Below are 23,467 nucleotides of genomic sequence, written 5' to 3'. Positions count from 1 at the left end.
ACTCTACAATTAGGAAATGACAGAAGATGCTGTCAGTACTGGGGCATCCTTCTAAAGAGCTCTTAGGATAACTTCTAATGAACTAAGCAAATCATATCATATTCACCATACAGCATTGGGGATTTGAGAGAGGATACAGAGAAGTGATAAAAATGGCAGCTCCAGTATTTGCACTGAATTATGTTGTAGTGGAAGGAACACAAGGTTGGAGACTTGGCTCTGCTACCTACCTTAGCAAGTCCCTATACCTCTTTAGAGCCTCTGTTTCCTCAACTGGAAATCAAGAGTGATACTATTTCTCATCAAGAGACATCTGAGGATTTTCTGGAAGTAGCCCAACTAGACCCCAATCTGGTACCAATTAATGAACCTGGTTCCGTTCTAGGAAATGTACCTCCAAGTTTCCTCTGTCACTTTTAGTGTTCCCATTCCAAGTTGAAAGTAATAAGCCAAGTTCAGAGAAGAGGAAGTCAATATGTATGGAGGAAGGATGAAGACAAGGAGTGCTGGGTGCAAATGCAGGGAAGAAGTGGGGATTAAGAGAGAGAGACATAAACAAACTGAAGCCAAGATTAGGACAGAATTTAAGGGACAGCTTGAAAAACCACGATGATATAAAAAAAGTTTTTTTCAGAAACCCAGAATTTAAAAAAGGATTAGAAAGAAAGGGGAAAAGGAATTGTCAGAAGCAGAAGGTGAGGAAAGAGGCAGGGTTTAAAAAGATAGATCTTTCCAGATGAATGATGGTGGGGGAATGGGGCAGAAACATAAAAGTACCCTGGGAACATGGCTGGGCAGACTGAAACCAGTGAGTGGCACACATGCCACAGGTGGCATCCAGGAGTGAGAGAAATAAAAGAGCCCTAGTCTAGCCTCTGTCCAACACTGCAGTCCAAGAGCAGCCAGAGCGCTGTTGAGAGGCAGTGGGGACGGGAAGACGACCGGAAGGGCCAAGGGTAAATTCATGCATCTGCGGTGCCCTTCCATTGTCTCTACTACTATGTCTCATTGTAACCCCAGGGAACTGCTTCACCACTGCCCTCCAGTAACCCAAGCCTTATGGCCGCCCAGACTCCTCCCCTCCCCCCCAACACACTCGTGATAACTCATGAAATTTTCCTTTTCTGTAACCCAATGATTCTGACTTTTGCGTGTTACCGAACTGCACTATCCAATATGGTCTCCACTAGCCACGAATGGCTTTTGAGCACTTGATGTATGGCTAGCCCAAACAGAGATGTGTCATTAAGCGTAAGACAGACACTGGGTTTCCGTAGGGGAACTGCTCTGCGCTGGCTTCCTGACAACCTCGCACCTTCCACATGGTCCACGCCGGCAAGGATCAACTGCAGGTGGCCCCAGGCCTTGGCAGAATGTCCCGAGATCCTCCTGGAAGCTAGGAAGATAGGCAGTCTCATGACGAGTTGCTACAAGACTTTCTCACTCGCCTCACAATTTTATTTTGAAGTAGAGTCAGTTTACAATGTTGTGTCAGTTCGTGAGGTACAGCATGTTTCAGTCATACAAATACATACACAGACATATACTTCTTTTCTCAGGAAGAAAAGAAACGCACGCCCAGCGAGGGACTCGAACCCACGACCCTGAGATTAAGAGTCTCATGCTCTACCGACTGAGCTAGCTGGGCTGCCTTGTTGCTGGACGTTCCAGAACGCTTTTATGAATTGGTGTCTCATATGCTTCCCTCATTCAGGTGACGAATGGAACTTTCGGCTTCACTGCGGCGCCCTGCCACCCAGCCCCCACCCTCCCGGTCCCCCACCCCCCACTCCTCCACGCCCACTCCTCCCCACACCACCCCTCCCCCAACCCCACCCCTCCTCAACCCCACCCACCCACCCCTCCCCCACCCTGCCTAAAGGGTAAAGCTGGAGGCCATAAAGTTGTTTAGCGGTGTGGAATTGGTACTCAGCAATACGGTGTCCTGCCATTCATGTCGCATGTCACCTGGCCCCTTTTATTCCAGTGTCATCCTGTGGGACAGGGACACAGGGAACGGATACCATTGCTGGTCTTGCTTTTGCTGTCTCTATAAGAAATAAAGTGGATCTATGTGGGTTCTTTGTTTCTTTACCAACTGAATCTGTCAGCCTGCTTGACAATTTCTAAAATTTAGTAAAAAATAAAGAGCATAAAATGTCTCAATAACGGTTTTATACTGATTAGATGTTGAAATGATAGTATTTTGGATATACTGGGTTAAGTGAAATATTAAAATTAATTTTGCCTGTTCATTTTTTACCTTTTTAATATGGCTGCTGGAAAATTTTAAATTGCTTAAGTGGCTCACGTTATATTTGTTTTATTATTATTTTTTTAATTGAAGTATAGTCAGTTTACAATGTTGTGTCAGTTTCTGGTGTACAGCATAATGTTTCAGTCATACATATACATACATATATTCGTTTTCATATTCTTTTTCATTATAGGTGACTACAAGATATTGAATATAGTTCCCTGTGCTATGCAGAAGAAACTTATTGTTTATCTATATTATATATACTAGTTGGTATCTGTAAATCTGGAACTCCAAGTTATCCCTTCCCTCTTCCTTTCCCCTTGGTAACCATAAGTTCGTTTTCTATGTCTGTGAGTCTGTTTCTGTTTTGTAAATAAGTTCATTTGTGTCTTTTTTCTCCTTAGATTCTACATATGAGTGATATCATAAGGTATTTTTCTTTCTTTCTGGCTTATTTCACTTAAAATGACATTCTCCGGGGCCATCCATGTTGCTGCAAATGGCATTATTTTATTCTTTTTTATGGCTAAGTAGTATTCCATTGTATAAATACACCACAATTTCTTTATCCAGTCATCTGTCGATGGACATTTAGGTTGTTTCCATGTCTTGGCTATTGTAAATATTGCTGATATAAACATTGGGGTGTATATATTTCTTCAAATTAGAGTTCCCTCTGAATATATGCCCAAGAGTGGGATTGCTGGATCATACGGTAAGTAAGTCTATTTTTATTTTTTTGAGGACCCCCCCCATACTGTTTTCCATAATGGCTGCACCACACTACATTCCCACTAACAGTGTAGGAGGGTTCCCTTTCCTCCGCATCCTCTCTAGCATTTATCATTTGTAGAATTTTAATTCACATTATAATTTCTATCAGATAGTGCTGTTATAGATGAGTGAGAAAAGAAAAACTGGTGGTGGGGAAGAGGGACAGACAGGGTTTTACTTTGCCAAAAATGGCATTTTAAAAAACTATCACCATCAATTCACAGGGACATTTTAAGACACACACTCCCCTCAAACGATATAGCCATAATCTCAGAATAAGGGGTATACTTTTAAATTGAGTAAATATAACTCTATGGAAACTCACTGCATTGTCCAGATTTTTCTCATATTGCTTTAGGCTGGTGAAGAATTCCTCAGATTGATGAGGATGGTATTGAAGAAGCATTGCTATAAAGAGCTCATCCCATGAGCAGATAAGTAGCTAATTTGTGTGAGGCCTTGAGAGGCAACCACTCCAGGTAACAGTGGTGGATGGGGTTAGTGGGCGTGTCTCTGTTGTCCTGCAGGTGTTGGACTCATCTGGTTGCCTCTGTTTTGCAGTACTCCTGTGGCTTCTTGGCCCCACCCTCTCCTCCCACACCCAAATAAGGGAAAGATGTGGAGGGTCAGAGTCAGTATAACCAGAGGAAATAAAGTAAACAAATACAAATTTATTCTTTTCAAAGCAGAATTTAAGGGAAAGGGGGAAAGCACCACAGTGAGTGGCAAAGTTAACCAATTTGTTCCCAGCCCCGCTCCTTTGTCCCAAACTCTTCTAGACTTGGGTGCCACTCTTGCCACTTTCCCGATCCTTGTGACCAGTCAGTCCTTGGCAGCCAGCAAGCAGCAAATCAGGCTTCAGTCTGGCTTCAAGACTGCCCTGGGGACAGCAAGGACATTCAGTACGTGCCCCTCCAAATGCGGCAGCTGTGGGAGGAGATGGAGGTTGGGAGCTGAGCCCTGGCCTTGAGCTTTTCCCTCTCCCACAGCCATTGTGTTTAAAGAGTAAGAAGGGGCTGAAGTATCCCTTTGTTCCCAGGGTCAGATTTTGGCAGGAAGGCCCAGAGATAGAGCGGCCCAGCTGAGCAGCTAAGTTGCCACAGCCCCAGGCAGGGCCCCCACTTTCTCCTCCAGGACTGTTCGTCTTAGAGCAGCTACTTTCTTAGATATCTGTCATCTATGTCAAGGGAACTTTGATGAGAGTTGTGGCCTGAAATGGTCTCAGAAGCCATAAGTCTGCCATTGAGAATGTGTGTTCAGGGAATGCTCTGACCTGAAGCTGGATACAGAGCCCAGATCCCAACCACACCTCAGGCAGCACGGGTAGTCCTTACAATCCATCTGGAAGGAAAACAGCTCCCAGGATTGGCCTCTGCTGGGCCTCACGTTTTCTCATTGCCACGACCTGCCAGTCCCGTTCTTAAAGTACAACAAACTCACACAGGTTTCTCTACAGGGAGATATCATTGGGCCTTGAAGGAAATGGGCCTTTGAGGGCCTTGATCTCAGCTTTTCCATTCTGGAGGGAAGGGCACATATCCTCCTGGGTAAGACCCTCCCTAGGGAACCATACAACAAACAGCCTGATGTCTTCCAGCCAGTCAGCCTTCCTTAATAATTTCCCAGGCACCCTGACCCCACTCTGCTCTCACGAGGAGCAGAGGCACCCTCATAACGGCTTTTTGGCCTCTATCAGATTCTGTCAAGAATACATCACCTATCAATCCCAACTGTTGCCTGATACTATTTGACAACAACCTCAGCAAATGCATTCCTTATCACTGGTGCTAATCCCACAAATCAGAGGTTTTCATTAAGCTGCCTACCCAGCAACTCCCTTCACCACCCTTCCAGTCCAGGGCCACAAACTACACAGCACCACACACAGTACCTCTAGGAGACACGATACATGACAGATGCCTAACAATATGCAACACATCTCAGTAAATCCCACCCTAATTTGAATTCACAGTGCCCAAAGATCCATTTACCTCACTGCAGGCCAACTGCCCACACGTGCTGCAGTGACTGTCATCGGACCCTCGAGTGATATACTCACCTTGGGCATTAAGGTAAACACAGGACCACAAAGAGTCAGTGACCTCATTCACGAGAATTCAACTCTTGACTTGCTGTTTCGGTCCACCCACAGCACAAATCCTACATAACAAGATCTGCATCTTCTCTACTATGGCCCACTGCAGGTGCCACAGGCCCTTGACAGCCCAAGAACTCCTGGATGGAGTAGGGTTGATGGAAAGGATTTTCCAGAACTTTCCTGGTAAGACGGTTTCATAACATCTGCCCTCTTAAGGCTTAGGCAGGCATACGCCTAACAGACCCTGAGCTCTCTGTCCTATAGCAAATTTCTTCTTAGTCCTGCCTACAATCTAGGCTCCCACAAATAGAGCTCGCCCCCAACCCACTCACTGACACCAAGGCTCTGTGTTTGATGCCCGCCTGCCACCTGCTCACCACACATGGCCAGTTCTCAGGCCCAGAGACCCCCATGAGCACTAAGGCAGATGTCGTGTTGAAGTCTGACATCCTGGACCTGTGGCTTAGTGCCCCCTGGTGATTCTAGAAGGAGGCAATCCTAGGCTTCTGGACCCAAGCTACTGCCTTCCCTCCCCTGCAGTAGATAAATCAAGCTTCCCAGCAGTTGTAGCCACCGGCCCACTGCTTGATTAAAACAGCCTCCAGCTTTCTCACAGCCTCCTGACCTTGGTGGCAAGTGTTACTTTCTTTAAGGCCCTGAGCCAGACTTAGGAACTAGAAGGAGCAAGGGGATGTACTCTGTGTCTTAGCCTGGCAAAGGCTGATAAATGCCTCTGTGTTCCTCCCTTTCTGCACAGGGTGAGTGGAGCTTAGGTTTGCTCTATTTTGGCCCCTGAACCATTGTTTAGAGGAGCCCAGGAAAATTCACCCAAGGCCCAGGTTTCAAGGGAACAAGATTTGGAATGCATGAAGAGAACAGAGTGACTGTTCCTGTTAGATTTCTCTGTGGCCACAGGCTTCTGCTGCTTTGGTCTTGAGGACAGCTCACCTCCAAAATGAATGGAGAGACATCCCAGGGGAGCAGCCGGGATGCATCTACCTGTCCAACCAGAGGCTGGGGCTAACAAAGAGCAAGGCAGAACATTAATGCTTCAAGAGGTATTAGAATTTAATGTGTGAGTGAGGCCAGGAGAGTGCTGATGTACAGTAGATATGTAGGGTAGGTATGTATGTATATAAACTTAGGCATATTCAGTCAATTGCAAGGTTCTAAGTTATAAAGCTCCTTATGATAAAAAGCTTTCTAAGTGGGCTCTGACTCTGTTCAGAGTTCCCAAGCTCATTCCCCGTACCCCCTGCTATCTGCTCTGAACAGGTTCTGGGATCATGGCATATGTTGCCTAGGAATAGTTAGCTCGGTTTGAGGACTGGGTTCACCTTCCAGGGTTAGAATAGTTTTATGTAAAGGAAGGCCTTGCTGTTGTCTGCATGGAAAGTGGCCAACTTCCTGATCTGTGGCCAGTGGCTCCTAAGAAAGGGCCACTCTTCAGGGTGGCCTGTTGTATCTGCCTTATGCTTAATTGGGGGCCATCAGCCACCTCATCGGATTCAGCCTACAAGAAAGAAGGGTCACAGTCTGCAAGGGTGTTGGGCAGTCACATGCCTCCAGTCTAGACGGTGACTTCCCCTTCCTCGCCCCAGGAGAAGACCCCCTTGCTGAGCAGCTGCCGCCCCTCCCCCAGGGCTGTGAGGGTCAACCCGGAAGAGCCAAGAGTGGCTTCAGCTGGGTTCCCAGAGCAACTCAGCTGGTCTCTTAGGATGCTGAGGCTTTCAGGAAAGAGGAGGATCTGAGGGAAATATCTAAGCCCATAAGTATTTCTTTAATGTTTCTCAATTTATGGAGAAAGTAAGAACCTGAATGAACTGTTCCCCCCTTAAGAAAGGTCCGTCAGGGACTGAGACAGAAGGAACTGAAGATATTTCAGGAGGAAACAACATCTAGGTAGCATCAGGATGACTAGAGCTATACCCTTGAACTGAAGTAATATGACACATGTTGCCCAGACTTTTTCTGGGGCACTTTTGGGGCGGGAGTGTCATCAGGATACCCTTTTGCCTCCCTGAGCTGGGGGCCGCAGAGTAGGGCTAACTCCTGTGTATTCATAGTGCTGGAGCCCTGGGGTCATTAGGCTCCCCCATCTCCATGATTCCATGGAGAATGGAAAGGAGCCAATGGGAACTGCTTCACTCCGCAAGGCAGCTTCTCTCCTCCCCATCTGAATGGCCTCCAAATGACATTAACCTGGGCTGCAACAGAAGCATACTTAAGGGACTGATCTCAAACTTGAAGATTAAAGGGCTCATTTCTAGAGTCAGAGAAATGACGCCTCTCCCTCCCCTGGCCCCCACACTCCCACCTCACATATCACCAAACCCCTCCTGCTGCCTGGAGCCCAAATAACTCTGGCTGAGGAATGTGGGGCCAGTGGGGACCGGAAAGGTTGGGTGAAGGCTGAGGGAAGGCTTTGACCAGAAATGGGAGAAGACCAGACTACAGGACGGGGATCTGGCTCCATCAAGAGGCCAGCAGAGTGTTGGCAGTCACGTCAGAACTTCGCACACTGGGGAAGGCATGGCGGAGCTTCTCCATGATATCCTCCAAGCACAGACTGACATCTTGGCTCTTTGACCCCACATCATCTGAGTTGGAAAAGAGAGATTTGGAAAGAGAAGTAGAAATTCCCTGATGAGGCCAAGGGGCTGAAGTAGGATGCTGCCAGCTGAAGGGCCACCTAATAGCATTTGTATCTTCCCGGCACAATGCCTAGGTACATACAAGGTGCTCAACATACATTTGTGGAATTAAGAAATGAATGAATGAATCAGTCAATAAGCAAATCATCCTTGACTAAGCTCAGAGCCATGAAGAGAAACCAGTCCAAGCCCTAGCAGAACCTTGGGCAGAAGACCTGGGACAAGACAAAGCCATGGAGGAAGGGGCTGGAAGGGGCTAGGGGAACTCACCTGCAGCCTCAGTGTCTGGAGTAGTCTGTCCCTTCTCCTGGGGGTGACTGCCTTCTGACTGCTGTGGCGAGGAAGCCAGGGACGAGCCTGCAGAGCCATTGCCATCTGATTCGGTAGGTGGCTAGCAAGAGGTAAGGCATAACTTAAGTGACTTTGCCTTCGTGACCTTACTTTGACAGACTCCTGAGCTTAGAAAGATCCTTAGAGGCCTCATGCCCATCCCTTTGCCCTTGGACTTCAAGAAGGTTTGGTGGTGTCCCAAACTGTGGCTTCCCCTTTCAGGAGACTTCTTAGAATATTCAATTACCGAATACCTTCTTCCTTCAACAGCATGTATCGAAGGCTCCCAGTTCTTATTAGGATGGCATTGCACCTAAAGATATCTTGCTGTCATTTCAGCTAGAATTAAGCTACTTAGAACCCAGTTCCCTCTGGCAATGTAGAGTTGCACACCTGATCATTGGTTCATGACATAATATCATATGTTAAGACCTCCGGGAATTCATCTAGAGACCATCCTTTGGAGGATCTGGGAAGAGGCCCCATGTGGTGTTACCTGGTATGGATAATGACAATAATAAGTAACATTTATGAAGTGTTTGCTATATTCCTGGCAACATGCTAAATTCTTGAAGCACATTATCTCATTTTATGTTCACCACAATTCCATGAAGTTGCTATATTCTTATCCCTGTTTTACAGATGAGGGAACTGGGGCTTCGTGAGGCTAGGTAACCTTCTTAATATCCCACAGTCACTAATTGACAGAGCTACATTCAAACCCAGGACTGTCTAAATTCAGACTTACGCTGCATCATATACATGACCTCTCCAAGAGGAAAGGGACAAAAAGTAACAAAAGATCCCTTCACAGCAAAAATCTTTCTCTTGCCAAATGTGTCCAAACCTTCTTCTTTCTGGCAAGCATCAAAGTAGCAAAATCAACGTTTCAAAGGATTTTTGAACTCCATTCTTTCAATACCAGATTCAAATGGGTTGTGGGGAAGTGAGCCCTCAAAAGCCTTCCCTCTGCCCCAAGCCCCACAGTGGCTTGAAAGTAACGCACAAGGATGGAGTAGAAGCTAGGTGCAAGAGGACTGGCCAAGCGATGTGACATACCAGCCCCTCCCTTCCCCCACCTTCCCTGATTGCCAGCCCAGTTCTCTTCAGAAAGTCTAACAGCCACCACCAAGAAGCACCTCTCCCCCACCCTCCTGTGCCCAGAGGCTGCTCTGGTCCTTCCCCTGACCCCAGCCTCACCTGCAGGAGCAGCTCCCTTAAGCGCTGCAGCTGGGACTCTAGCTGCTTGTTGTGGTCTTCAAGGATCTGCATGCGTGTCTCCAGGCGGCTCTTGTGCTGCCGAAGGATCCGGGCCTCAGCCAGCAGCTCCTCGTTGCGGTGGTCCTGTGCCACGTCACTAGAGCCCTCCGTCAAGTGGGGTGCCTCGGCAGCCTCCTCATGCTGCCACTTCAGGCGCCTCAGCTCTCCCTGGAGAATCCTGCCGGGGGTGGAGAAGTCAAGATCAAGGGCCCCAATGGGGTATTGACTGTCCAGTCCAGGGCCCCATGTCTCCTCATACGTAGGTGTGAGCAATCCCTTTGCTCTCCCATCCTGCCCCGCTCCAGCTGAGCTCGTGCTTGAATGGCCATATCCACTTCCTCTCTAGCACATATGTCATTTACTCTGCCATCCTCGGGCCTCAGAGCAGAGAGAGCTGACATTTCATATAACAAATGTCTCAGGGCTTTGATGTGCTGCTTCGGGGATTAATTCTGACCTTAAAATCAGGCAGAAACACAGTCTGCAAATAAATGAGGCATTAGGGCCACTGACTCATCTACTCTGTTTTTAGATTTTTAGATTCCAGGGGAAGACATAACATACACAAAAGATCACCCATCTTTCCTCTTCTCTCCACTACCCCCCTTTTCAGCCCATTTTAAGCACCCATGTTGAGTCATCAAGGAACCAGATTCCAAAGAGATGGTTTACTTTGGGGGACATTACTTTTTTTTTTTTTGGTAGTAGAATCTGTCTCTCCCAGTGTTTCCCAGGGCTTCCCCACTGCTGCTCTAATGCAGTGTTTCTCAAACTATCCAAGCAAAAAACCAGGGGGATTTTTCAATCCTTTGTGGATCAATACATGGTCTGAATTTGCTAGTACGAATTTGCTAGTACACAGCTCACACTATGTGTAACTTGCAACACAAGTTCGACAACACTCAAACTGGCCTACATCCTATTCAATGAAGGCAAGCCTACTAATGATGTGCTTGGATGTCATGGCAATGTCAAATTGCCAGAAAAGTTTCTAAAAGCTGACTCTCTATTTAGGTATTCATCTTGTCTTGTTCCAGTAAAAAATACTTTGCAGTTAGGCCTTGTTCTAAGGACTTGCTACTCCAAATACAGTCTGCGGGCCAGTGGCATGGGCATCTTCTGGAAGTGGGTCAGAAGTGCAGGAACTAGGGCCCCTCCCCAGACCTGCGAATCAGAATCTGCATTTTACCAAGTTTCCCAAGCAACTCGTATGCACACTAATGTTTAGAAGCAGTGTTCTGGGGATGCTGTTGATTCTAAACATACCCTCAAAGTGGCCTGGATGCTCCTCAGACTCCCACTGCCCTCTGTACTTTACAGAGATCAATGCCATCCCCGTAATCCACTTCACCTTCCCTCTTCCAGTCCTCAAATGCTCTACACAGTATCATTCTCCCCTTATTACTTTCACTAAATGATAAGCATTTCTTTCCATTTCCAACAACTGGAAGTTCCTTGAGGTCAGAGACGTGCATCATCTCTTCTGTATTCTCTGTGTTTGCGTTCTCTCTGCTCATATCTACTGGGTACTTGGAAATATTTGGATTGAGTTACAAGGATTCAAATAATTATTAGGATAGCTAGCTTTAATTGAGCCCTTTCCAATAAGCCAGACACTGTCTAAAGCATTAGATGCCTGATCATTTGATCTTCACAAGTGACCCTAAGAGGTGAGTACTATTATCATCATCCCCATTTTACAGATGAAGAAATGGAAGATCACAGAATATAAGTAACTTGTTCAAGCCCACATAGCTAGGATGTGGAAATCCAGGACTTGAACTAAGCTGCCTGACTCTAGAACCCACGCAGATCTGTGCCACTGCCACACCCACCGGTTCTCATCCTCTAAGTGGGCCAGGATCTTCTCAAGCTCCCCCTTGTTTTCTGTGGCCATGCTGCACGGAACCTGCTGTCCAAAACCTGGTTCCCGGTCTGTAATGGGGCTGGAGTGCCGCAGCAGGTACTGGTCCTCGTCTCTGTGTGAGGGTGGAGAGAGGAAAGGAGGTGGCCAAGCATTGAACCAAGAAACAGCTCAGGGAGTGAGTTCTCAGCTCCCCACTCAAGCCCCTAGAGACACATGCTGGAGTATTCACCTCTAAGTTACATAAAGAGGGAGAGTTCATGTATTCAGGCTTATGAGGGATGAAAGGGCTCAAAAGTGGTAGAGGTCATGGTTGGGGGTAGTAGAAGAGAATGTTTTTGGGATGCCAGGGCTTCTGGGTTCTACTTATCTGGGAAAAAATGAACAAATCCCTTCCCTTCCTGTGATGTTCCCCACCCCAACCCTCTTTGCTTCCCACCCCCAGGGGGTCATTGCCTGCCTGAGTCCCAGTCCCAGGGCTAGTCCCAACAGCTCCTAGGTCCTCTGAGGAGGCCGGGGACCTCCCTAGAGATGAAGGGCCCCTTCTCTGGGCTGTAGCACCAGGGAGTCTCTCTGGCCACACTTCAGTCAAGTCCCTGGTGTCTCCCTAGGGTTGATGTGGCACTAAATGGGGCTCTGGCATTTTGAGAGTAGGATAATGGCTTATCTCTGCAACTTTAGAAGAAGGCATAGTCTTCTTCCCTCAGAGTGGGGCATAGGAACATGGGATCTTGCAACAGGAAGGGACCTGGGCAGATGGCGGGGAGGTAGTACATCATTCATGCCCCAGCTCAGTTGATAGAGGATCGACTGCTTCTCTTATTAAACACTGCCCAGAAAGCAGCCTTCCTTCCTTGGGGTGTCAAGGACCCTAACCATCACCCCCTATCCCCTTGAGGATATACCCTTCCCAAACAGTGGCAGAAGGATCCCAAGGAGAGCTATTCCTGGCAAATCAGCAGCTGTGAAAACTCACATGCTGTCATCTGGGGATAGGCTGTCATTAAAGAAGGAGCAATTTTGACTTTCCATCTCAGCAAGCCTGGGAAGAAAGAGTAGGAAGAGAAAGGAAAACAGAATGTGGAGTCTGCTTTCAACTGAAGGATTCTAATCCCACAATAGTATGATCAGCTTTGGGGGCTGTCGCAACTCCCCTCTTCCTCAAGGGCTGGCTGCTGCATACCCCACTCTGCATGCCCTGCCCATCCCTGACTCTAATCTCTTTGCCCCAGCTGAAAGACCCTTCTCCCTTGGACTCCTTACAATCTCCCTCCCCCAAATCTGGTGGTACCTGCTAGCAAAATGCTCAATGCGGGAATGTGTGTCAGCATGTGGCAACATCGGGGAAGAAGCCGGCCTAGAAGAAAGCAGCAAAGACTCAGAAAACCAAAGACTGGGCAGCCAGGCAGCCTGTTTCTTCACCATCATCCTTCCACAACCCACCCCCCTCACTTGCAACCACCATCACCATATTAGAGAAATGGGCAAGAGCTGATGGGAATGAGATACAGAGACTGGATTCTAGACTTCTGGTCTATTTCTCAGGTCAGATTCCTGGTCAGGCCCAAGCTGAACTGTCCTGTCACAAGTTGGGTTTGCCCTGGAACACTCCCTTAGCCCACATGGGACTCAGGCCCTTCACAGCACATCCTTAGGCTCAGTGAGGATGCCCCCAGTCCCTGTCTCAGCCACTGGTACTCACGTCTCACTGTAGTCGGCCTCTAGCACTGATTGCACAGGCAGATAACCTCTCTGAGGGTGTTTGCTGAAATAATGCTTTGAGCGGAATTTGTTCTTTAAGGTAGTGGCAAAGTCCCTCATGTTCTCACTGGATGTGGTCTGGAGGGGAGACAAGACAGAGGGACTCACTGTAATGGGGTATTCTAGGGACGTGTCGCTGCTCCCCTAGAGCAGGGACCATGACTGGTGATGCACTCTTGTTCATGTTTACCACACCCTGCTCCTAGAAAAACATCTAGAAGGACACATGCCAAACTGTGAACACTGATTGCCTCTAGGAAGTTGAACTGGAGGGGTGGGGAATGTGCTGAGGAAAGAAGGCAACTTTGTTTTATACTTTAAACACCTCTATATAATTTGAACCTTTTTACAATGATCATATATTTGTTAAATTTTTAAATATCTTTTACATAAATTCTAGGGATGTACAAGATGAGCAGGAGCTACAGGATTATCTACCATCTCGAGCCAGTTTCCCCTGTATGACTTTAATCATGTTTATTTTAAAATGATAATAAAAGAAAAATAAAGAACTAGGTTCCTGCTTCCATTGGGCCACACATGTTTCTGTGCCAACAGAATTTGGAGCAAAGATGACAGCTCAGGGAGCTGGATTATGGAGGTTGGGTGGGAGACAGTGGGGGGGCCTGGGGATATGTTTGGGACTTTGGGAGTGTCTGTGGAGAGAAAGGGATAAAGGATTTTAGGGAGCAGAGGCAGCTCAGAAAGCTTAGCCTGGAGCCATGGGTCCTGAACACAGCAGAGGAGAAACTGTTTGGCTGGAGTTCAGGAATACTGACCAATCTGGGCTCAGGAGGCTATGAAGGGCATAGTTTTCAATGAAAACCAAGTAGAATGTGGGGACCGCAATAAAGAAATATTTATACAATGGAATACTATTCAGCCATAAAAATGACAACATAACGCCGTTTGCAGCAGCATAGATGTCCCTGGAGAATATCATTCTAAGTGAAGAAAGCCAGAAAGAGAAAGAAAAATACCCATATGAGATTTCTCATATGTGGAATCTAAAAAAAAAGAGCATAAATACAAAACAGAAACAGACTCATAGACAGAATACAAACTTGTGGTTGCCAAGGGGGCAGGGGGTGGGAAGGGATAGACTGGGATTTCAAAATGTAGAATAGATAAACAAGATTATACTGTATAGCACAGGGAAATATATACAAGATCTTGTGGTAGCTCACAGTGAAAAAAATGTGACAATGAATATATGTATGTTCATGTATAACTGAAAAATTGTGCTCTACACTGGAATTTGACACAACATTGTAAAATGACTATTACTCAATAAAAAAAAGTTTAAAAAAAGAATTAAATGGTGTAAAGAATATGAAAACAAATGTATGTATGTACATGTATGACTGGGCCATTATGCTGTACACCAGAAATTGACACATTGCAACTGACTATATTTCAATTAAAAAAAAGAAAAAAGGAAAAAAAAAGAAAATACCCTTTTTTCCCCCCAAGAGGCTGCATAATGAATTTGAGCACAAAGTTTGGTATTGACTAGAAGGGACTGGAGCAATGGCAAAGTAGCAGGTGAAGACCAGGGGAGAGGAACAATTCAACAAGCTAAGCAGGAAAAACTAAAGTGAGTAATGGAAAGCTAGTCACCTACAATGGCCTTGCTCTATTTTTTTCTGAGAGTTTTCTCTGCAGGAGAACAGGGAGTGTCTTTTAAATGATCAAGAGTGTCTTGGGCTGCTCTAGCCAGCTACAGCCCCAGTGAGGGAGAAGCTCTGCTGGAAGGACACAGAGGCCTGAATCTCCCAAACAGTGAATCACCGGGACTGTTTGGAGAACGCTCCCCAACAGAGAGCAGAATACAGTGAGCTAATGCTTGGCAAAGTGGAGCAACGGCCCAGAAGCTGAGAGCTGCCCACCCGTCCCACTTGGCCCAGAGGCCCCATACCGGGGTGTAATACTCCATGATGGGGTAGTGCAGCTTGTTGCCCTTGCTGGCCCTGCCTGTCAAGAAGCAGGTCTGGCAGATGTCCACATTAAATTGTTTCAGACTCCGGTACCTTGGGGAGAGGAGAGGTGGTAAGAAAGAGGATCCAATGTACCATAGTCACCTCCCCCGCCCCCTAACATCCAAATATACACATACATTGGAAGGGGGTGAGGCACGGAGCCATAACCGCTATATATATGGAGCACTTAACCTCCTATACATAGCAGTGTCTGACTCCTCACTAGATGACTAGTCTTACTCTAGAGGCCATAAATCCCCATGAAATCACACGCTCAGAGTCCCAAGAAGTTCAGGAAATAGCATTGTCTCCATATTTTTTAAAAGGGAAGGTGGAGCAGGGGTAAAAAGAGCTCATTATATCAAACAGCCTCCTGGGGGGAGGGCGTAGCTCAGTGGGAGAGCGCATGCTTAGCATGCACGAGGTCCTGGGTTCAACCCCAAGTACCGCTGTTAAAAATAAATAAATAAAACTAATTACCCTCCCCCAAAATAGCCTTCTAAACAAAGATGGCCCCAAGGGTCCAGTTTCACAGGTGTCACCTTGGAGAAGTTACACTTTCAATATGGAGACAACTGATTCTACCAGCCGCGGGCAAGTTGGCTAAAAGCTATTCCCCCCAAGTTATTTATAAAATATAATTCTATTTTGCCTGAATACAGACTAGCCCTTCAGATCCAGTTCCAAAGCCTGGTTGGACTGCCCAGACCTAGTAGCATAGAACAGTGAGATTTCTAGACTTAGAGCAGTCAGAGGATCCAACATCTAGTCCTGGAGCCACAGTAGCCAGCTGTGTGAACTCCACCTCTGTACCTCATTTGCTTATAAAAAGCAGGCTTGTAGTAAAGAGAGTATGTGCTAGTGCTTTAAAAAGTCAAACAATGGAGCATTTTGTGATGAAAGCCAAATTCAGGATAGCAGCTACCTCTGTGGGGGATGGAGAGGAATGTAATCAATGAACTTACAAATATATTGTAATACATTTTTTATATATTATATAGAATGTATATATAAATTTATAAACATCTACTATATATTTTATAATATACATAAATATATTGTAAAATATTGTTTTATTTCTTAAGTTTGATTGTGGATGCCCACCGTGGGGCGCTGGCACCGGCTCATACCAGCCCATGAGAGCCAGTTAAAATTTCAGGAGTTTTCCAAGTCAGTTGTTAAATATAGCCATTATTTAAAAATTAAATCATATAAACTCACAGGTAAGCAAATGATATGAAAAACAAAGGTAATAAATACTCCAACTCATCATTTCCCAACTATTTCACTATTATCTATGCTCTTGAGTTTGTCTACATCATTGTACCTGATGGCAGAAATATTACAAGTGGTGTGCAAGAGTGCATCACTTCCTGACCTCCTGTGGGGAGCCTGACACTGGCACGGTGGGAGTATTTACATCATGGAAATTAGCCAGTGCTATAAATCAGGTTTCTCTTCTGCTTTGTGGAGAGTAGGTTGTGAATCATTTGCCAGCACACCTTTTGGTACATAGGTGTTCTTACATGTCAGGATGCTGGGGCTTCTGGGTTCTACTTAATGCTCCCTGGGGAACGATGAGCAAATTACTTCTCCTTCTGTGCTGATCCCCCCTCACTACCCCCTTTAGCTCCTCTATATGTTTTTATAGGCAAGTACTTCATAATAAACTAAAACAAAAGAAAATATTTCATTGCCTTCGATTTTTTAAAAGGTTAAATATTCTGCAATAGGAAGGATTATAACAGTATATAACAACATACAATAGGTTCCTTGTAATTATATAATTATGTGATGCACTGTTTCATGATCGATTACTTATATGTGACATGGTCTATTTATTATTATCACTCTGGCCAGTATTGCTTTGCCTACCTGAAGCCCTTGATGGGGCACTGCCTACAGATAGAGCACTTGGTCTGGTGCTTCACTTGCTCAGCGATGGTGACCCGATGCAGAACAGCCAGCCACACCATGGACTGGGGCTCCAAGTTGACCCACTCCAGGAACTGTGAAGCTTCAATGACTGGCTTCCCAGTGCTCTAGGGAAACAAGAAGCCCAGTGACAACATCTGAGGCCCCAAAGTGTCTTGTGCTTAGAATGGCAGGTCTCAGGGGAGGAGGAGAAACAACAAGGCCTGGGTTGGCCTATTCTCCAGAGAAGTCCACCATCTACCCTGTACTAATTGACATGGTGCCCCTGTCCCCACAGGACTCTGACCCCAAAAGCCCAGAGAACCCTCTGTCCTGTTGTTCAATACCAACAAACCCCCTTACATCCGAGTACTTCAGATCCAAAGCCCAGCTCCTAGTCCTCCCTCCCTCTTTCCCACCCTCCCTTTCATCATCCCCCCTTTCCTCCCTCCTAGTTCTATACTCACAAAGCGGAAGCAACTACGAACGCTGGGCTCCACATTGCTGCCCCCAAAGGCTGCCACTTCCCCCAGCTGACGGGGCACCTGAATGGCCTCATGAAGCAGGACACCGAGGTGGCGTTGGTCACACTGGCTGCCTGAGTTGGCCACTTGGCTGAAGAGGTCTGTTGGCCCCACCATAAGTCATGGCCAAGCCCGATACAGGAATGGCCAGAGAATGATGTGAGGAGAAAAAGCAGAAACAGATACAGGGAAAGAGCACATCAACTTAGCTAATGACTTTTGAAACTGGAAACGTAAAGGTCCATCCCTGAGCTTTTAGAAACCCAGGAGTTCTAAAGAGAGCACCTTCTAGATTCAGAGACAAAAAAATGAGACAGACACAAAGAGAGAACGCAACAGAAAGAGAACGGGAGAGAAGAGTGAAGGGGAGAGAGCAAGCTGCATATGGGAGCAGTGCCAGACACTGAAATGACACTGCTGGGAAAACAAATTCTCAAGAAGCAAGATGAAGGGGTGTGGAGTTCAAGGTTGCCTGAACATGAGTTGCAGTCTGTCTGCTCTATCCCCTCCTGTTCATGTAGCCCAAGTAGTCTGATACTGCAGTAATCTCTCAGTTATCCATGCAAAGGGAAAGAAACACTGGCACAGATGATCCAAAAAGAGGAGATAATTCAACACATTTGATCATTTAAGAATTAGCTCTAAATGACTGAGCTAAGTGAGGCAGACTATGTACTCATATTTGAATATGGACACTATCTACTCTTGTGGGAACTCCCCTATCCCACCCCAACTTTAGAAAAACTCCATCAGGGGTTCTTGTCTGCCTGTTTCATACCTCACCTAATGGCCATAAAATAAACAAATGTAGAAGGCAGAGGACCTGGGTTTTAGTTGTGTATCCATTACTGACTAGCTTGTAAAACCCTGAGTAAGTCATGAATCTCTCTATGCTGCAGTTTTGTCATTTGTAAATTAAGATTAAATCATCAGTGTCTATCCCATCTTAAAGGAATGTTGGGAGTAATAAATTATATCATAGCTATGAACATGCTTTGAAAAGTCTTCTTCCCTGTTAAGTTTTCCTAGATGGTTGTCATCACTCTTCTGTGATCTGATACAGCACATATCCTTTGCCACTCAGATTATTCTAATTAGCACTTTCAAAAATTCTTTCTGTGTATTTCTGTCTCTTCCCCTGGACTCTAAACCACTCGAGGCAGGGACTATGTCTAATTGGACCTTGTACTCATCACATTTAGCACAGTGGTCAACACACATTAAGCACTTGACAATTAATGATGCTGATTCAGAAAATTACAAAATGCTGTACAAAAGATGGAGGATGCAGGGGAAAGCAAAGGTGCTTTACACCACAGAGGTTAAAACCTACAGAACTGCATACTGCCAGATAATGGGGATTATGTCACACTGCCCATGTTATCACATGGGAAGTCTCCAGCAGAAAGTGTGACATGGCTTGAGGTTCAGATTGGGAGAGGGCTAAACTTGATAGGCCACAGGGGAATGGAACTACAAAGTCCAGGTTCTGGTACCCCAGGATGCCAACTCAGATCATGGTCAAATAATTACATCAGATCAGAAGAAACCAACGCCCTTGGAGTGACCCTGGGAATAATAACAGGTCTTAGACCCATCTTGGCCTTTGGCTGTTGTGGGTTGTTTGTAATAGCCTGGACCAGGAAGCATTAGAAGGTAGCCCGAGTAACCCTCGGCTGAGTCATAAGACCAAACTTCTGCTTATCTTACACCCTTCTTTCTCCCACCACACCTCTCCCTCCACCCAATTCCACTCCAGACTTTGGAGCTGTACTCACACTGCAGTTTTTCTTTCACTTCTGTGCCACACAGGCATGCAATGCCAGTCTTAAAGGACAATGCCCGCATCTTTCCACTGCGACCACTAGATTTAAAAGAAGAGACTGAGAATATGAATATCGGTAAAGGGTTAACTTCTTGACAGTCATTTCCCTTGCAGAGTTGATCCCCACAGGGCTCTGTGCCAACCCCAAGCTGAGCTGGGTCTGAGTTCACCATGGGAGCAGCTCCTTGGCCACCATGCCCACTCTAGATGTCCCACTGAATTTCATCCTGGAGGCTGCCAGGGCTGCGAGCCCTTACCTATCAAACACATTGAGGAGCCAGTTGAGGCTCATGTCCACACAGAGCGGCACGTTGACCAAAATGCCTCTTTCCTCCTCCAGCCTTTCATATAAGGCAGTCAGGCAGTGAATGACCTCCACCACATCCATCACATGCTCACTGGCCTGCAGATCATGCTCATTGAAGATCTCCAGGGCTGTGGTTAAGGTAACCAGGTCCACTGGGAAGGGAAGGAGAGAAGGAGAAAATACAGCCAAAAGTAGAACCCCAGGGACTAGACAAGGAGATATGGCCTCCAGGATCACCAAATTTGAGACTCAATCTCCAGACTAACCATTTGTAAGTACGATGCAAGCTTGCCTTTTACCAAGACCCCTCATCCCAAGAAGGGAGAAGGCAGGAAAGGCCACTTAAATTGGCCCGAAATTCTTCTATACCTGTCTGTTCCTTAACATCAGTTTCAAGAAGATAGAGGAATTTGGGTAAACTCTCAGGGGTCATATACCATTTTTTTAACTTTCTCTGACTTTACATATGTTTCAACTACAAATAGGTTTGTCCATGAACCTCATTCTGAGAACCTAGACACTTAGTTATAAAGGCTAAGTTATGCCTGGGTAAATGTGACATAACTCAGGAGAACTTTTTAATTGCCTCCAATGCAGGAATCAACCTAGCCAGACACGCCTGGGCCAGGAAGATTGGATGGACACTATCTCTGAGAAAGGCACATTATGTCTGCAGCCAGGCTGTCCCCTAACCACTGGCATTTGCTTCAACAGTTCTGCTGCTACATCTAATAACCCCAAGATGGCAAAAGAACACAAGCCCCCAGTGGCTCCAAACCATTTGCTGGATACTTCTTGCCAGTTGTTTGATTATCCAGGTTGAACAGGGAGGAAGGGACAAGGAAGAGGATAGTTGTAGGTTAATTTGGAAGGAAGCTTGGGGGTTGGAGAGCATAGAAGGGCCCTGGAAAGAGCAGGTGTCCACAGCCAGCATCTTCCAGGCTTTGGAGAGGTCCCACCAAGCCAATGAACAACCCTGGCCAAGGTGGGATTAAACTGGGAAACAGATGAGGAAGAATAAGGATGAAGGCCATAAGGGAAGTGCAATGGGAGACTTACGACGCAGTGCCTTCTGGACTCTGCGTAGCTTCATGGCAGTGCGGTAAGCTGAGAACTTAATGTTGTTCAGATCAGCTGCAAAGAATGGAAAGAAACCCATGCAGATCAGGGAAATGCAAATTAAAACCACAACAAGATACAATTTTACACCTGCCAGCTTGGCAAAAAAAAAGTATGACAATAGCAAGTGTTAGCAAAGATGTGGATGAATGAGAACTGCTGGTGGAAGTGTAAAGTGATACAATCACCTGGGAAAAACAACTTGGCGTGACCTAATAAAATTGAACATTCACACATCCTAAAACCCAGCCAGCTATATATCCTGGAGCAGTGATTTTCACACATTTTTTGAACCAAGACACACAGTAAGAAATTCTTTTTACATTACAGTCCAGTATACATACACAAATGTGCATATGTATAAATAACTGAATCAAAAATTTTAGGAATTTTCAGTAGCAAATACATGTGTGTATAGAGGATCTTATTAAAATTTGACTACCTTTAAAAAAATTTCAGGAAAGAATACCTTACCAAATTTGATAAAGTAGAAACATAACAAAATTAGTATCAATTATGACTCTCATTAAGGATCTGTTGCACTTTCATATTTCCTAGTCTATTTTTAATTTTTGTAATGCTTGTCACAACACACTGAAATGATGTTATGAGCTGTAGACCGAAAAACATGCACACGTGCACTAGAAGACATGAGCAAGAGCTCCTTAGTAGCACTGGTCTTGTTAGCTCCAAACTAGAAATGACCCAAATGTTCATCAACAGTAGAATGGGTGAGGAAACTATGGTATATACAACGGAACACTCTACAGCAGTGAAAATGAATGAATTATCGTCACATGCATCAACATGGGTAAAATTTACAACATAGTAGTGAATCTGTCTTAGTAGTAAAGATAAAGCACATGATAGTCACACTCATCATGGCATGGACAGTGTCTTTCAAAAGGGATCTAGTTCATATCTGTAAGCATAATTCCCTAACGTGATGATAAAATCGTCCAGGGGGAGTATAGAACTTCCAGTTGAGAGAGGTGCATAGGAGAAAGGAAGGAAGGTTAACGTGATGATAAAATCGTCCAGGGGGAGTATAGAACTTCCAGTTGAGAGAGGTGCATAGGAGAAAGGAAGGAAGGTTACTGGAAAAAGCACAAGGACTCACTTTCACTGTCACCTGCTTGTTGAATGGAATTCCCTCCCATTGTTTTTTAAAATTTATTTTTTATTGAAGTGACATTGGTTTATAACATTATATACATTTCATGTGTACAACATTATATTTCTACTTCTTAATTTTTACATATATATATGTATATGTGTATGTGTGTGTATGTATGTATGTATGTGTGTATATATATATATATATATATATATATATATATATATATATATATATATATATATGAAGATCCAGCTATCCTACTTCTGGGTATTTACTGAAGGAATACAAAAACACTAATTCAAAAAGATATATGCACTCCTACATTCATCGCAGCATTATTTACAGTAGCCAAGTCATGAAAACAACCAAAGTGCCTATCTACAGATGAATGGATAAAGACGATATATATATATATATATACACACACACACACAGTGGATACTACACCCTTCTATTCTTATAGGACAAAGGCAACTGTATAGATCTCCACCCTATACAGAAACCTTGAGTTCTTACCTAGGGTTTGGTATAACTCAGTCATCTTGGGATGGTCCCAACATGTGGTCTGAGCCTGGTGGCTACAAACAAAAGCATTAAGAGAGCCAGTGTCCATATCACCCCCCACCTCCCACACACATGCGTGAACCACTCAGCGATAGGTTGGATGCAAGGAGCAGCAGAATCTGAGGGTGAACCCTGAAGATCCCAAAGCACAAGGGTTCACCTTTACCCTGGTAGACTCTTGAGCTCCTGAGATGAATAGGAGTTAAAACTGGACTGGATGGAGGAATCCCAACAAATAAGGGGTGAGAAGGACAGGTAGGGAAAAAAGGTAGGTGAGGGAGGGGCTGGGCAGGTGACTGACCCGCTTCTGATTCAGATGGTCACTCACTTGATGTAGTAGGGAACTTTATTGGGTGAAATCGCTCTTTCCCAGGGAACCTGAACAGAGGCTGATAAGGGAGAAGAGAAAGAGAAAGCTGGCCACTAATGCTCTTCAGGCCCCCAGTTACTCCCCTGCTCTGTCCTCCCAAGGAAGTAGTCAAGCTCCAGAGGAGATGCCTGACTCTCGTTGCCAACTCTGAACAACCCCTAAGGGTGGGGCAAACACTTTTAATGAACACACTTCTTTCCCTGATGTTAGGGCAAGGGAAGGAGAAGAGGGTGTCTCTGATGCTCTAATGGGCCAGAGTCGTGACAAGGGCATGAACAGGAATACTTGGCCTTGGACACCCTAGCAATCTTCTCCCTGTCATTTTTATCCATTTAGCTCAGGCAGCCCCATGAGGAAAGTAGGGTCCACTTCAAATTCACCACATTGGTTATCTGAATAAGAAGTGGACCCAACTTTCCTCATGGGGCTCAAACCCCTTTCCCCAGAAGGTCAAACTTCTCAGTCCTGTGGGACAATGGGGAATGGTACTGCCCATTCCCCTCTAGTAAGGAACCCTGGAAAAGGCTATCTCTCTCAGCTCCAAATCTTTAACTTCTGGAAGTCCCAGGAGAGGCTCAGTCACCTGGTCAACCTCCTCATTGCCATTTCCCTGGGTACAGGAGCCCTCTGCAGGTATAGCTGCATGCCAGTGATTATAATACAATAGTTCTAATTGCCGTGAACATATATTGAGCTCCTCCTATGTGCCAGATGCTCTGCTGAATGCTTCCTGTATATATCTAA

General features: G+C 45.6%; 1 protein-coding gene and 1 non-coding gene across 3 annotated transcripts in view; both read right to left on the bottom strand.

The window, feature by feature from the left end:
- Positions 1–1,575: 1,575 nt before the first annotated feature.
- On the bottom strand, positions 1,576–1,648 carry TRNAK-CUU (transfer RNA lysine (anticodon CUU)). The gene has a single exon. It is a non-coding gene; the product is annotated as a tRNA-Lys (tRNA).
- A 2,050-nt stretch (positions 1,649–3,698) lies between these two features.
- Positions 3,699–23,467, bottom strand: part of DRP2 (dystrophin related protein 2) — a 42,025-nt gene continuing 22,256 nt past the window's right edge. For both annotated transcript variants that reach the window (XM_074359216.1, XM_074359217.1), the window contains 15 exons: positions 22,682–22,742; positions 22,306–22,367; positions 20,610–20,684; positions 19,501–19,702; positions 19,197–19,282; positions 17,362–17,519; positions 16,856–17,022; positions 14,920–15,031; positions 12,943–13,079; positions 12,532–12,597; positions 12,217–12,282; positions 11,212–11,355; positions 9,317–9,554; positions 8,057–8,177; positions 3,699–7,732 (listed from right to left, as the gene is read on the bottom strand). In XM_074359216.1, the coding sequence (XP_074215317.1) occupies positions 7,608–7,732; positions 8,057–8,177; positions 9,317–9,554; positions 11,212–11,355; positions 12,217–12,282; positions 12,532–12,597; positions 12,943–13,079; positions 14,920–15,031; positions 16,856–17,022; positions 17,362–17,519; positions 19,197–19,282; positions 19,501–19,702; positions 20,610–20,684; positions 22,306–22,367; positions 22,682–22,742 (1,820 nt within the window). In that variant the 3' untranslated portion in view covers positions 3,699–7,607. The remainder of the gene's footprint in view (positions 7,733–8,056; positions 8,178–9,316; positions 9,555–11,211; positions 11,356–12,216; positions 12,283–12,531; positions 12,598–12,942; positions 13,080–14,919; positions 15,032–16,855; positions 17,023–17,361; positions 17,520–19,196; positions 19,283–19,500; positions 19,703–20,609; positions 20,685–22,305; positions 22,368–22,681; positions 22,743–23,467) is intronic.

The sequence above is a fragment of the Camelus bactrianus genome, chromosome X (assembly GCF_048773025.1).
Source record: "Camelus bactrianus isolate YW-2024 breed Bactrian camel chromosome X, ASM4877302v1, whole genome shotgun sequence".
Lineage (NCBI taxonomy): Eukaryota > Metazoa > Chordata > Mammalia > Artiodactyla > Camelidae > Camelus > Camelus bactrianus.
The sequence above is the reverse complement of the archived record's forward strand: the minus strand, read 5'-3'. Positions and strand labels throughout refer to the sequence as shown.